The 14,297-nt window shown below is 37.2% G+C and overlaps 1 protein-coding gene across 1 annotated transcript in view; it reads left to right on the top strand.

Annotated features, from left to right (window-relative positions):
* RALYL (RALY RNA binding protein like) overlaps positions 1–10,870 on the top strand; it is a 178,692-nt gene extending 167,822 nt beyond the window's left edge. The window contains exons 9-11 of the mRNA XM_054385433.1: positions 9,576–9,679; positions 10,027–10,036; positions 10,808–10,870. Coding sequence (XP_054241408.1) covers positions 9,576–9,679; positions 10,027–10,036; positions 10,808–10,870 — 177 coding nt within the window. The remainder of the gene's footprint in view (positions 1–9,575; positions 9,680–10,026; positions 10,037–10,807) is intronic.
* Positions 10,871–14,297: the final 3,427 nt, after the last annotated feature.

Here is a 14,297-nt window from a genome sequence, read left to right as displayed (position 1 = left end):
TCCTGCTGGTTTTTATCTGACAAATGAGTGAAGGGGAGCATTTTCATACAAAGGAGATAGACTTTTGGTTTTACTGAGGAGTAGAACAGCCATTCTCACGTATACTCATGTAAGTACTAACACTTCAAAGCAATTAAACCATTCACTGAACAGAAAAACTACATTATGTGGTGTCTTCAGCAATTAAAGTATGATTGACAGAGTACAACAGATAATGATTAGGTTTCATCATTTGAGGAAATGTTTGAAGGTGTAACTGCTTCCTTTAATTATTCCATATTAATATTAACCAAAGTGTACAATTCTTCCCAGTTTTTACATGAAGTGAATATTCTGTCACCACCTCTTTATAAAAAGTTTTGCTTTGGTGCCATAATCTTGGTTGTCACGTTTTACAAGTGCTACAAATAACATTAGCAAACCTGCAACACACATTCCTGTTCCCCTGCTAACACCTACTGAACTGAGCATTTACACTTCATATAGAGGCATTATACTAAGTCACATGTTACTTAATAGGAGATTTCTTGTTTAAAATCAAGGGGCAAAGCACAAGCTGTATCTCAAGCACATCTGTGTAGTCCATGTGATATCTGGTAGAAATTCAGAGTTCTTTAGTAAGTCCTGCTTGTTGCTGGTAGATTTCCATTCCAAGAGAAGCTCATGCCCACAGGATAGCTCACAGACCTCAGTTACTGGGGTTTGCACTCATGTGAGCTGCCTACTTAACAGAAAGGAAGGATATTGTCTTGGGTTAAATGCAGCAAATAAACAGAGCAGCAATTTGCACTGCTACTTTCTGCAGTGCATCCTGATTTTTCTCATTTTAGGGCAATATCTGGATCAATAATAGCTAACCAAGACTTGAGTGTTGCTTGGTTTTTTTTAAAGGAAAAATCTATTCTGCATACAGATTCAGTTTTTCACCTCCTTGGCTGTCCAGAAATCACATTTCATAATCAGGAAAAAAAAATTAGAAAGGATACAGAGTATGCAATAGTAAGGACATAATAGTGGCATCCATGGACTTGGACTTAGTATTCTCAGTTGTACAGGAGTGAGCACCAGGTGCAGTCAAAGCAATCATGCTACAATTGCAGTTTGAGGTGGTGAAAGTATGAAGTCCAGTGTTGTGAGGGAAAGGACAGTGCAGCAGCTGCATTTTGATGAGGCTTGTATTTGTTTTGCAGAAAGTGATGTATGCCAGTCATGAAATCCACTTGCCAAAGCATAGTCAGACACCAGAGCCACCTGGGAAGGTGTCAGGCACCAAGTCTCCTACTCAACAGGAGCCTGACAGAGGAAGAAATGTGATTTTACCTGAAACCAAGCAGTGGTCAGAATTTCCTTCAGAAGCCTCCCTGACAGTTATTGAACTAGAAGTCCTGTTCTAAGAATGGGTTTGTCTAGCAAGGAAAAAGAGACAAGGAGAACAAGATGAAGGATATTTGAAACCCTGGGTTTCAAGCTCATATGTATATAGATATAGATGATATAGATATAGATAAATGCATGGGTCATCTACCAGCCCATTGTTTAGTACAATTTTCTGGGAATTTCTAAGATTAGTGTTATCAAGAAAGCAAATCAGTGCAGTCAATTGCTTAACAACAGATGCCTTTTGTCAGACAAACATCTTGCATATACTTGTTGGATGCTCTCACTGCATACAATTATTGTGGGGTAAACTATACAGCAAATTGCATAACATCTCTATTCCATGGGACATTTCTCTAAACCACAGAGGAAGATGTTAGTCTTGTTCATCTGTTATGTAACTTAGGCATGGTGTATTCTGAATACTCTCTCCCAGGGACATATGCTGAATTTTACTCTCTAAGACATCTGAGCAAGTTTAGAAAAGCCAGTAGAATCCTCTCTGCCACTGAAGCCATGGTCACCATTATAGCTTCCAGCTGCTTAGGGAAGCTGGGAAGATGGAGGTGGTTCATCTCATTCTAAAAGAACAGTGCCTGCATGTCTTTACCCTGTATTAGGCTTCCCTTCTCATAAAAGGAGAAATACAGCATGCAAACTCTTCTGTGTCATGCTGCAAAGCACAGAGTCACTGTGGCCACTCGGCAAATGATCTGACAACCAGGATCTCCCCCAGGAAAAATGTCCTTAACCTGTAGAGTATTCTTAAAATTCTACAGATGTCAAGAGTTGAATTGTGTAGGTTTTGAAGGGAGATAAGCAATAGAACCATTAAGCCTCTAAAAGACAAGATGGAAAACTCCACATTTTTACTGAATTTTATCTAACTTACTCCATTATTTCTAGTGTGGTTTGGGGCCCATTAAGTAGAATTGCACTTTCTTGTAGCGAGGTGGTTAATATTTAATGTTGACTTTCCAATGTTAGGTACATTGTAAGAGTCTAAAGTTACATTTAATTGAATCTAGTATAATTTGAGTCTGGTAAAAGTGCTAGAAGGGTCATACTGGAATTATAATAACAGCAGCATTATCATTTCTGGAAGTGTTATGTCTAAGAAGACTGTTTCAAATAGCTTGTGCTCAAAAAGACAGCCAGATGGGGGGGAACGAGCAGAAATAATTTCAGGTGGAAAATGGACCAATAAATATTCCATAAGCTATCTCCCATCTTTTTTTTTTTTTTCAGAGATTATGATGGCAATTAGGACAGCATATACTGTTTCATTGATACTGTCTACAACTGCCAAGCCTATCTGCTCAGCTGGGTTATTCAATTCTTAAAATGCCTTCTGTTCAAATCAAGCATTCTGAAGTAGTTTTCTGTGGGAACTACATCAAATGAAAGCCATATTGCTGCTTTAAATGTAATTCAGTTCATCTTTATAGTGTCAGGATGTTTTTTTTTTAATATATGTAATGGGAAGGAAATGAAAATATTAAAAAAAATTAGTCATCATGAGGTTTTTTTAATATCATCAGCAGTACCATAAAGCCAGCTGATAAATTGCACACTATTCAGAAGAAAGAAATGGAATAAAATTAGTGCTGCATTATACTAGATTAATCACAGCCCTAGGCTACTGTCATTCTCTGGAAAATAAAAGCTTGACTATTCCAGATTCTTAAGATCCTTCTCAGCTTTTAAGATTATTTGCCTTTAGAGGCAAATAACAAGCCCATGTGCTAAAGGAAGAGCACAAGATTTTGGTCTGGTGAGGTTGGTAAATTTTTCTCGTCGTTTCTAAACGACAGCAAAGCAGCATTGATGACTTGGATACAGATGGTTAGCAGTAATGCTTCACAGTAGTAACCCAGTGAAGCTTTCTAGTGCTGGTGACAAGTAAATGCTTGAAAGGTTTATGGCAGGGAAAAAGCTTCAATGAATAACTTTAAAATCTGTCTCTCTTCATACTTGCATAATTATTGATTTCCATAATGGCATAATGGAACTGCAAAGCATAGGTGAAGAAAAGGCTGGAGAAGACAAACTCTCTCTGGAGCTAATAGGATGAACAGGGGGAGGGTTTGTTTAGTTCTTGTAAGATAAATAGCTACTTAACCATTAGGCCTCTCTCAGAGTTAAGGGGAGAATTTAAAACTCTTTTTCATACATTTAAATCTGTCCAGGAATCAGGAGCTAAAAATAAGGGGGAAGACGATGTTACTCTGTGCAGGTAGAGAGTAATAGTTTCTGAAAGAAGAAAGTTCTGGGATCTCTTATATGAAGCTCTTCCCCTTAATCCTGGTAACCTGTGAAGAGTAAAACCAGAGATCTGGTACCCTCTTTGTATCAAGGGGGAAATCTGATGGCTGACTGCTTCAAAGGGCAGGAGGCCAGTCCTGCAGCGACTCTGATGTTTCTGTTAAAACCTTTTTCATTGGAAAACCAGGTTTTCAATAAATGAAATTCTCAACAGAAATCATACATAAACTCACTGAAGGAGGGAGAAATGGGCTGAAAAGAACATCTGGAAATTTTTCAGGTCTTGATCAGAAGTGCACCAGGTTTTCTCAGCTGTTTTCAGTTTCAATTCTAGAAAATTATGGAGGAGGGGAAAAAAAATTAAAAGTGTAGAAGAAAATGGCCAAAAGATATTTTTCTTGTTAAGAGTTAAAGAAAGAAAAAAAAAAAAAAGTAGGTTGCAAAGTTAATTTTAAAAAAAAGAGAAACCCTCTACTTCTGTTAACATTTCCTAATGTCAGTTTTCCAAACAGATGTATTGTCAGTCTGTCTGTGGGTGGGTGGAGCTGGCATGCCTTACATTCCCCTGCAGCATGTCAAGTTGAAGCTGGCATGGCAGGACTCTGATTTTTAGATGCAACATGCCTCCAGCCTCTGCTGGAGGAATGACCCCCAAAAGACTTGGCTGACACTGGAGTTCTACTGTGTCATAGTGTGGCTGGTAAAACAGGAAATCCAAGGATATGCAGTAAAAGCCTGCAGCATGTACCCAGGAAAAATAATGATACAGACAATGTCACAAGGGAAGCCACTGAGGACAGAACCATTAATCTAGTCATGATAAGCATTGCTGAAAGCACACAATCAATGTAAATTGTCCAGAATAAGGTATATAAATAGTGCAACAGGATCACAGCCAGGAATTCCACATGCAGTTGATTTAGATTGAATGATATTATGCAAATGATGCATTTCATTGCAAAGCAGCTAAGATAAATTCTTCCATTTTCTGCTGCCAAAATAGAATTACTCAGCAGTTGTTCACATAGAATTATTGAGGGGAAGTATACTTCAGCCTCAACAGCTCTTGCTTGATTCACAGTGGTTATTTTGGACCATACAGTCTCTCTTAGGACTCTTACACGGTCCTAATTGTCCACTGCTGCAGGTATATGGTTTTTCTTTTAGCCCTCAAAGGCTTGAGGTAGGGAATGTCTGGTAGACATCAATATTTGGTTGATTCATAAAAAGTCAGGTCACAGTTCTCTTCCCTCTTATCCCTGGTTGTCTTGGCTTCCTCCTGAGGGTCTGCTGGAGAAAACTCTGTGCCTTCATACTAAAGTGAACGTTTAATTTCTCAGTTCCTACAGATCAAGTGATGAGATGTCATGTGTGAACTTCCCTGAAGGCTAAGAAGAGAAACTCTGACTCCCCCACAGAAAATGGTGAACTGCAGTTTCTTACTGGCTAGCAACACCTTTGATTCAATTTGTATGAAAACTCAATTTACTTATTAAAATGGACGTTATTGTTCAAATATTAGAAATTCCATTTCTTATATGTTCTAAGCTGTACAATTGTCAGATTTTTATGGTTTAGATTGTAAATGTGTTTTTCTCTGGCTAATTATTGGTATTATTTTTTTAATTTTGATGTCTTAAAGGATAATGTACTGTATCATAATATTATGAAGGACATATTTAACTGATGTGGGAAACACTGTATACAAATGTATATTTCTAAAAGCTATTTTTATGATTAGCATGTTTTACTGTTTTACCATATTTAGAGTCAGGTGATATTGCACTTCTTTGTTTACAGCTTAATTCAAACAAGATCACAATTAGATACATTGTATGGTATTTTCCATTTTATTTATTATATTAATCATGAAAAATAATTATGGTTGCTAATAGGGATAGCTGCTAAAAAGTAAAAATGTCAAGGCAATCCTTCATGAAGTGTAAATTGGATCCTCCTGTAAATCCCTCTTTCTAGATAGACTTCTCTCTCTGTTGTCATTCACTAGACAATAGTTACAGCTCTTCCTGCAGGTGGCTGAAGGCACTTTGTGGTTACCCTATCGAAAGTTTACATGACACTCAGTTTCCTGTCTAGCCAGGTAAATTACTTATAGACTGCCAGTATCTGACAACCTGAGTTAGTCTACTGCTTACTTTTTGGTTTTACTTTCTGTCAGTAGTCTTTCCACTCCTGAACCCCTAAAGCCCTTCTAAAAGCCTCTAGTTGGACTAATTAATTAATCCAGATGTCATAGGGGGAATCTCAGTATAGAATTTCTTAATAAATCACATGTATTTTGGAACAGAATGAATGCATTATTTATCTGGTGTTACTGAGCTATTAAGGGTATCAAACCATATATGATAGGGGCACAAGGTCTCTTGTTCACCATCAAACAGCTAGATCTGCACTAGGTCCAGCTAGATCTGCACTAGATCAAACTAGATCAAACAGCTAGATCTTAGCACTGCAGATTACATGATACAAGGAACAGATATTTAAGTATCTACATCCTTATGTGTTTTATACTCCTGCAGAAGGAGACACATCTTTAAAGTGATGGCAGGGGGAAAAATAATTAATGGCTATGGCCTTCCTAGAGGGAGAGACAGTAATTTAGGAAGTACCCTTAGCCAGTCAAGTGGACCTCAAACCCAGCTGTGGGCCAGTCTGCAGCATAAGCCCTGATATCTACTGGTAACAGTGGCCAGTGGTATTTGGTATCATCTAGCACTATAAAGATGAACCCTTGCCTTGCCTTTTCAATCATTCTTCGTAGGCTGAAAGCAAGAGAAAAATAAATGTACCAGGGAGACTCTTGAATAGGTCAAAAATTCAGTTTCTATAAAAAGCAGTATTTTCTGAGATGACAGAGATAGGAGAGGTGGGAGCTTGAGGTCTCCAGTCGGGTTTCCAGCATGAGGAGTATCAGTCAAAGGACTGGTATTTTCCAAACAACTGGAAGAAGAGCATACATTTGGGTTTAATTATCTGAGTGGGATAGTCTCTCGCGAGGAGACTATGTAACATAGAACTCTCAGTTATGTTTGTGTATATTTAGTTAATCTATTGTCTGTGGAGTTACATGGTTTACCTAAGTGCTAATTAATTAAGGAAATAATAGTATAAGTAATTACACCTGAGCATAAAGAATTAGAACTTGAGAGTCCACCAAGGCTGACTCTTTCAGAAAAGTGGAGCAAAAAATACTACTTCTATGTAAGTGAAATTTTAGGTCAAATCAAAGGGTGAACTTTTGGGGTTTTTTTTTCCCCCTTTCTATCTATTAGTATAGGTTATGATCATTTTTAACTGTAAAAAATGTGAAAATAATTGCCATTTGGGGATTTCCATCTCTGGCTGACAGTTAAAAATTCAACAAACCCAGATGTATTACCCATTTCAGTTAGAGAAACTGCTGGCTGACTTAAAAAACGCAGAATGGTGTCCAAGGAGATCAGCTCTGATGTTGATGTTAATAAACTATGAGAAACAGCTAGGTGTATCATCTCTTCACCACCTCCATTCCGAATGAACCAATAATCATAGAAAGCACTCCATTGGATTTTTACAAATTCTTTCCAGTCGTTACCCCTAGATTATATATTCACAGGAATGATTGCACTCTTGTAACGCTGATGCTGTTTCACACCACAGTTTAAGTCCTGAATATATTTTGAACACAAAAAATCACCTCTGATAGCACCATGAGGCAGTACTTCATTTGCAAGCCAGAAGCTGGTGCAGTAAATTACTAGCAAGGTTTCTTAATGGCACATTTGCTTCAAATCATTACAGAGGATGCTGGTAGCTTCAACAGAGCTTGGTAGTTCTCTGCTTTCCATGGATACAGTCTGCTTAGTGTTGTTTGCCATCACTGCCTATTGTTTTGTATGGGTTTTTCAGTTAGGTTTTGGGGTTTTTTTAGCACTGTTCATCCCTTGAAATATGGAAAAATAGGAAACAAAGGATTTTGTCATACAATTTGGATGGTCAACAGTCTTATAAAATCCTTCATGGACAGTATCAATTAATTCTCTACACAGACCAATACACTCCATGCATTTCAGATATTTGTTTCAAACCTGTGCAGCTGCATGAATGGAAAATATTTACTAAGAAGCTTTAAAGTTTGGATCAAAAAAAAAATATTTTTACTTTTGTAAACTCTTGTATTTCATATTGTTGCAGTTCTTCTTAGTTTTCTCTGTAGATCCATTTTGAGTTTTGGAAAATCATTGTACTTAAACTATGTAGATAGCTACAACCTTGTAAGCAGTCATATTTTTAATAGGTGCCACAGCAAGTTAGAATTAAAGCTTTCAGGGTTTGCCCATGTAGAGCAGATTGATGGTTCATTACAGTTTTCTTTAAAATACTGTAACATAATTTTTACATGTCTGTAAATAAATATTTTCTCTGATTTATGCACTAATTCAGTTTTGAAATTTCTTCTCTGACTAAGAAACTTTCCAGGAAAACTATATTTCTCTCATGGAAAAATACCATTTAAAGCTTTATTACAGAATTGTGCTTCACAAACTTTGCAAGCAGAACAAACAGAAACAGGCTTCCATAATACGAAGTACTAAAGTAAGTAAGATGGAGGGGAAAAAAATCTTGTATATGGTGCTATCATTTTAATACGCACGCAAGGACCAGTCCTGTGTTAAAAAAGTCACAGAGGAGAAATGCAACAAACTTCCTAAAAAAAAGATTAAATTCTTCAGTGGAGTGAAAGAGAGAGGCTGAGTAGTGAATATTATTGAATTTGAGGAATGCATTCTCTTAATCTTAGAAATTTCTAAGTTTCAGTATCACTAAATTAGCATGGATATAACTTAGGAAAAATAGTAGTTATAATACTCTGTTTGGTATTCAAATGCTTGTTTATTATTCCATTCATAAGGTGGTACTATACAGAAAAGAATAAGGAAAATCAGTCCACAAAGTCTATGAAAATGTTTTTCAATTACATTGCAACTGTTGGGAAACAAAACTGTTTTGGAATGTGTGTGATTTCCATATGGCACATAATTCCTTACATTTTAAAATGTCCTGTCCTGTCATGTCACAGCTGAGTCATATTTTGCACAACTTGTGAACTTTATGAGCAACTTATTCTTATTATGCATGATACAGGACCAATTTCCCATTCAGAAATAACTGTGCCACAGGCAGATAATTTCTAATTCCTTTTCAGTACAGAAGGAAGGCTGAGAACTTCAAAAGTTTCCAGTTTCCATGTTCAGAAGAATCCTCAATAGTCTAGAAATTTTAATAAGGAATACATCTGATTTGAGAGGAAAGAGGATAATGAAGTAAGATAATTTCACTTTCTGAACTTGTCTGTCAAGATCTTATGGAATAAATAGGATGAAAAAATTTACTTTTAGAACCTTAAATTCTGAGATGGATGATACTGAGTATGAAGGTAATTATTACTGAAATTAAGACATCATCAGTCAAAACTAAGTAGGGAGAGCACCCTGCAGTATTAACGTTAAAACATCAAACCATCTAACAGTTTATGGGCAAAGGAATACTACATTATGAATATTTTAGGAACAGAGAGGGTTTTGCCTGACCAATAATGAAGTATAGAAAATATAATTGATGCAATTAAGTTGTAGTCACGATTACATTCCAGTATTTTTTTAATTGCTCATGTGAAGATCTATTCCAACCCTCACTGATTGCCATTAGGGACAGAGACAACTGTTCCTGAGCTTTGAACCTGTTGAGAAAAAAAATATAAAAAGAATGCAAAATTATTAGAGGAGGGAAGGAGTTTTCCACATAAGTAATGGCATCCTGTCTCTTTGCTTTGAGTCCAAAAGGAAAGCTCCATATGAAAGCACTTGAAAAGATTTTCTTCTTTCATAAATTCTTTGTGATAGTAACCTTGTCCCATGTCCGCATAACTTCAGGCTTTCAAAATCCCTGAACTTCTTCATACTAAGAGCTCACCAAAGCCACCCACTCAGATCCAGCAGTCACAGACCACTGAGGACAAACCTGGTTATGGAGAAAGGTGAGTCCAGCCAAGGCTATGAGTAAAGATTCTCTACACTGAGTAAACCAGCAATTTACTACTGCTCTGAGCCTTTCTCACCAATAAAACATTCTGGGTATGAGGACAAGAGAGAAAGTAAGGGCATATGTGTACAGCATTTGCAGCCCTGTTCTGGTGATCCATGCCCTTACAATGACCAGCTATGGAAATCTGCTAAGAGAACTTCTTGAAAAACTGCTGTAAAGGGAAAAAAAAAGGTAAAATTGAGTGCAATAGTAAATAAATAATTATTGTTTTTCAGATAGTGGGGTTGGAGACTCATGTTTTGAGAAGAGCTTAATGTTTTCCATTGATACTTATTTTAGGGTTGCTATAGTAAGTATTCATTTGGTTTAGCTCTCAAAGAAAGATTGCTGTACCACACCTGTGTAAATATAATGAATCCTTAATTATCACATAGTGTTTTAACAGAAAACCTAATTCTCATGAAATCCATCCCTTATAAGTCCAACTAACCATGTAAAAACTAATTCTAAAGACTACATTTAGACTTTTCTGATCTTATCCTGGCTGTGTATATCTAGCAGCTGAAGGTAATGCATGACCACTCTGTGAGTATATATATGATGTGTAGCATATATGGAAAAAAATATATTCTTCCATTGCTTTATGCTTTAGATAATTAGAAATATTCCTTTTCAACTAGAGATAACTAATGTTGTGGAAAATAAGAATTGAACTCGTCCCTGGGGTAACTCTGTTGATAGCAGGCATTAAATGAGTACCTTCAGTGACTACTCCAGATGGATTCTTAAGTAGAAATTGCACTTTGTGTTCACCCTATGAGGAGTTGCAGCAATATTTATTTAGCATGTCATTTAAAGAAGAAAGAAGTGCTAACTCACACTGCTGTTAGCACTGTTACTGCAGCAGGAGCATGGTTGAGGAGCAGAGGATATACATCAGAGGGCTGCAACATGAACAGGGCATTGAAACTTTAAAGGGTCTTACCTTGAGGTGACTGAGAAAATTACTGAAGAGGGGATGTCCTGCACTTGCATTTATTCTGCTTTTGAAGAAAACTTCCTCACGTATTTTTTTCCACATCCCTATCTGTAATGCCACGATCCCGATTAATCTTTACAGGCCAAGCTACCAATGATGATTTTGGCTGAGATTCCTGGGAATTCACCACCTACCAATGTGTAGCAAATCACATGGAAAAATTCACCCACTGTTCAGAATTTTTGTCTTGTTTAACACAAAAGATGAGGAAGGAATTTAATATGTATTTATTTATTTATTTGAGTTGGTACATCAATTGTAAATCTGTGCTTCCATTGATGGAAAAACTGTAAATGAGACAGCTACACTTCTGACCTTATCTAAATGCCAAGAAAATGCACACTGGCCCTATGTAATCATAACAAGCCAGCAGCTGTGCACTGCCAGTAGAAAGATAAACCTTGGACAGCAGCCCATGCTTGAACTGCCTCTACTCAGTGCCTGATTGTTTGCCAGCAGCAACTGGACCCATTACCTTAGATTAGACTTCATCTACAGGTAAGTGGTATTATATGTTATGTTAGGTTTTATTGTGAAAATAGGTAAAATATTTCTCAGGTGAATAAGGTAGCACTGTCTTAAATCAGCAAAGAATTTGTACTTAATATTCTATAAAGTTATTTTTAACGGCATAGATGTGGATGTTCAGGTTCCACCCTGGGCCCTCCAATTTTAACTGTGGTGTTTTTATAGGATGACTGAGGGTCAATGCCAGTGAAAAGGGACGAGGAACACACGGAAAGGCTTTGACTGAGAGAGTACATTTTCAAAGTAACCTGCAGCTGTACAGTTCACATTCACATCACCAACAGTTTCCAATGATCTGCTCATCTAATTCAGAATTTCCTAAAGAAAGTCATAGAAAACCAGAAAAAGTAGGTCGGACAAAGCTTATGAAAAAAGTAAGTTAGCAGCAATAGAAGTCAAAGTTATTGGTGAGTTGTGTAATTGTTAACTAAAATAGGAACTGCAACCCAGATCTGCTATTAGCCACTGAAAAAAGAATTAGATGTAGCATGTGTTAAATTGTCCTTTTAGCACCCATGAAACATCAGACTTTGGCACCTATTACTGCTATTAGATGGACTATACTTTAGTCACACCTCGACTCAATTATTGCCACTGAGATAGCTGCAGCAGACTATTTCAAAATGTACCCCAGCCTGTGCCATCTGTGTACTGCTGGGCTCCCAATTAAAAGAAAATTAGTGAAGGCCCATTTTCTCAGCTTAGCACTCTAGGAGCTTGAAAAAGAAGAATGATTTCTCACCATGAACTGTGAAATTAACATAAAAGTGGTTTAGGCTTCCTTTTCCCTTTGAATTACAGGTTTGCCTCTGGTTTAGAGTCAGAGACACTTTGCTCAGTAAAGCTACACCAAAGCAGCCCTGGAACCCAGTCACAAAGCTGGCTGAAAAGCAATCAACACTGCAAAGAGAGTAATTTTCAGACAAGGAAGGGCTGAGTATCATGAGCTATGTGGTAGGATCCATCCCCACCAGAGCTTCATGAACCTTACAGACAGCTTTCTTTGTCCTTCTGTCTCATTAGAGGCAGGATAATGCAAAGGGGGAAACTACAGCCTCACACCAAGTTGTTAAGCATCACATGTAATGTATTGCTTTTTTTAATGGCAGTTAAGGTCTTTGTAGAGATCTCGTGTGTTCTTTGCTGCTGTGAAATACCACTCTGGGCACAGGGACAGGCAAATGAAAGAGCATTAAAAGAGGCAAGTGAGAGAAAGGTACAAGATTTGTTACATGATACTGGCCTTTTTTATTGTTTTGTGGTTGGTTGGTTTGTTTCAAAGACCTACCTGTTCTTAAAGCAGTACTACCTGATAATAATCTCTACTGCTCTCGGTTAGTATATTGCTCTGTTTAATTTTTTTTTGCACTGTGTTTTCATGCTCATGTACCCACATATCTTCTATCAATTTTTCTGTTCAGACTTCCATCAGCTAAAACACCATTAGAGACAGCAGCTTTGAGAAGGGTGTAGCAGTTGTTGAACCATGTCCTTTAGAATTTGAATAAAAACCATAAATATGAATACAAAAATGCAGAGCCCTTTGCATTTCTTTAAAATTATTCCTCAGTTCTCAGTTTTCTTGGCTAAAATTGAGCATCTTAACAGAACTGCAATATTTGAGCCAGCTTCCCTGAATTATAACTACGATGTCATTTGTTTCTTTGTGAGTTAGATAATAAAAGCTTGAATAGTATTTAGAAGGAATTAGCCATTCCGTGGATAATAAAACCTTCCACAAGAGTATTTAAACAGGAATAGCTCTTTTAAGAAGGATATAAACTTTTAAATTTTTTTCCCTCCAGTGCATAAAATCAAGTTAGACAGCAGAAAGAGAATGTGGAAACAGGTTGGTCTATAACTACCTACCTTGGGATTTCTAGCATCTCTTTCTGCACACCTGAAGCACGACATGATCAGACACTATAATAGGACTTGATGGATGAAAATTGAGGCTTAAAAGACATAAAACAGAGACAGACACATTACAGCTGAATATTTCTAGTATCACTGAGCAAAATTACAGTGTAATTACTCTTTCACAGCATAGGGGAGAGCATACTATTGCGTTTCAGCTTACATTGCACTCCTCGTGCTTCGGAGAAGTACAAATACACTGCTGGTAATTCAGGAGGTGAAGCTGTACCACAAGTCAGGTTGTCTGGCCAGCATTGCCTGTTTCTTCAGACAACAAAAGAGCTCAACAGTAGCTTGTGCTTAGCTGAGAGAGCATGTTACCCACACTACACAGTCCTGTACAGTACTACTGTCTGTTCTCTTATACACACAATTCATCAAGTGATAATTCCTAGCTGTTCTGTATATTGCTATTAAACTGTGCAGAGAGGAGGTTTTTGGCCTGCTGTGATTAGGCATAATGTGATAGAGCTGTTATTATCAGCATGATAATGAGAGTTTTCTGGTTCACATTGCATAGTTTTGAACTCAGTTTTTTGGTGATTCATCCTATTTATTATGTATTAAGAATGTACTAAATCGTACCCAAATTACTGCACTTACTCTTTGAGTAAGAAGTTAATACTCTGAGAAATTTCAAGGGAAGCTATTCATTTCTTCTTAGTTAAATTTATTTAGTAATGAGACCTTTAATTTAGCAATCAGTTCCAGACCTTTTCTCTGTCCCTGATGATCTGTGCATTGGCAAGTCTGCATACACAAGCCCTGGCAAAGGAAGAGATCTTGAGAAACTCTGGCTAGAGTTCTTTTTGTTCTTGTTGTTGGGTTTGAGGACTGTGTATGTCAGCAATTCAATATGATTGAAAGTTTGTGCAGTTTTTTTTCTTTTTCAATGGAAGTCTTAAAATTTAATGTTCTCTTTAAAAGAGGCTTGCAGCAATCTCCTGAACAACCAAACTGAGGCTACTTGGTATCCTTATTTAAGGCAATTGACAGTCTGGTGTCTATCACCTAGTAAGGAGCACAGGAAACAGACTGTCCTGCTTTGCCAGACCTTGCACCTAAGCTGTGGGTAGCCTTGTCTCCCTCCCATGATGCAGGGGAGTTGTGCCTTCATCACTGCCCT

The sequence above is a fragment of the Indicator indicator genome, chromosome 12 (genome assembly GCF_027791375.1).
Source record: "Indicator indicator isolate 239-I01 chromosome 12, UM_Iind_1.1, whole genome shotgun sequence".
NCBI lineage: Eukaryota > Metazoa > Chordata > Aves > Piciformes > Indicatoridae > Indicator > Indicator indicator.
This window is presented reverse-complemented; position numbering and strand designations above follow the sequence as displayed.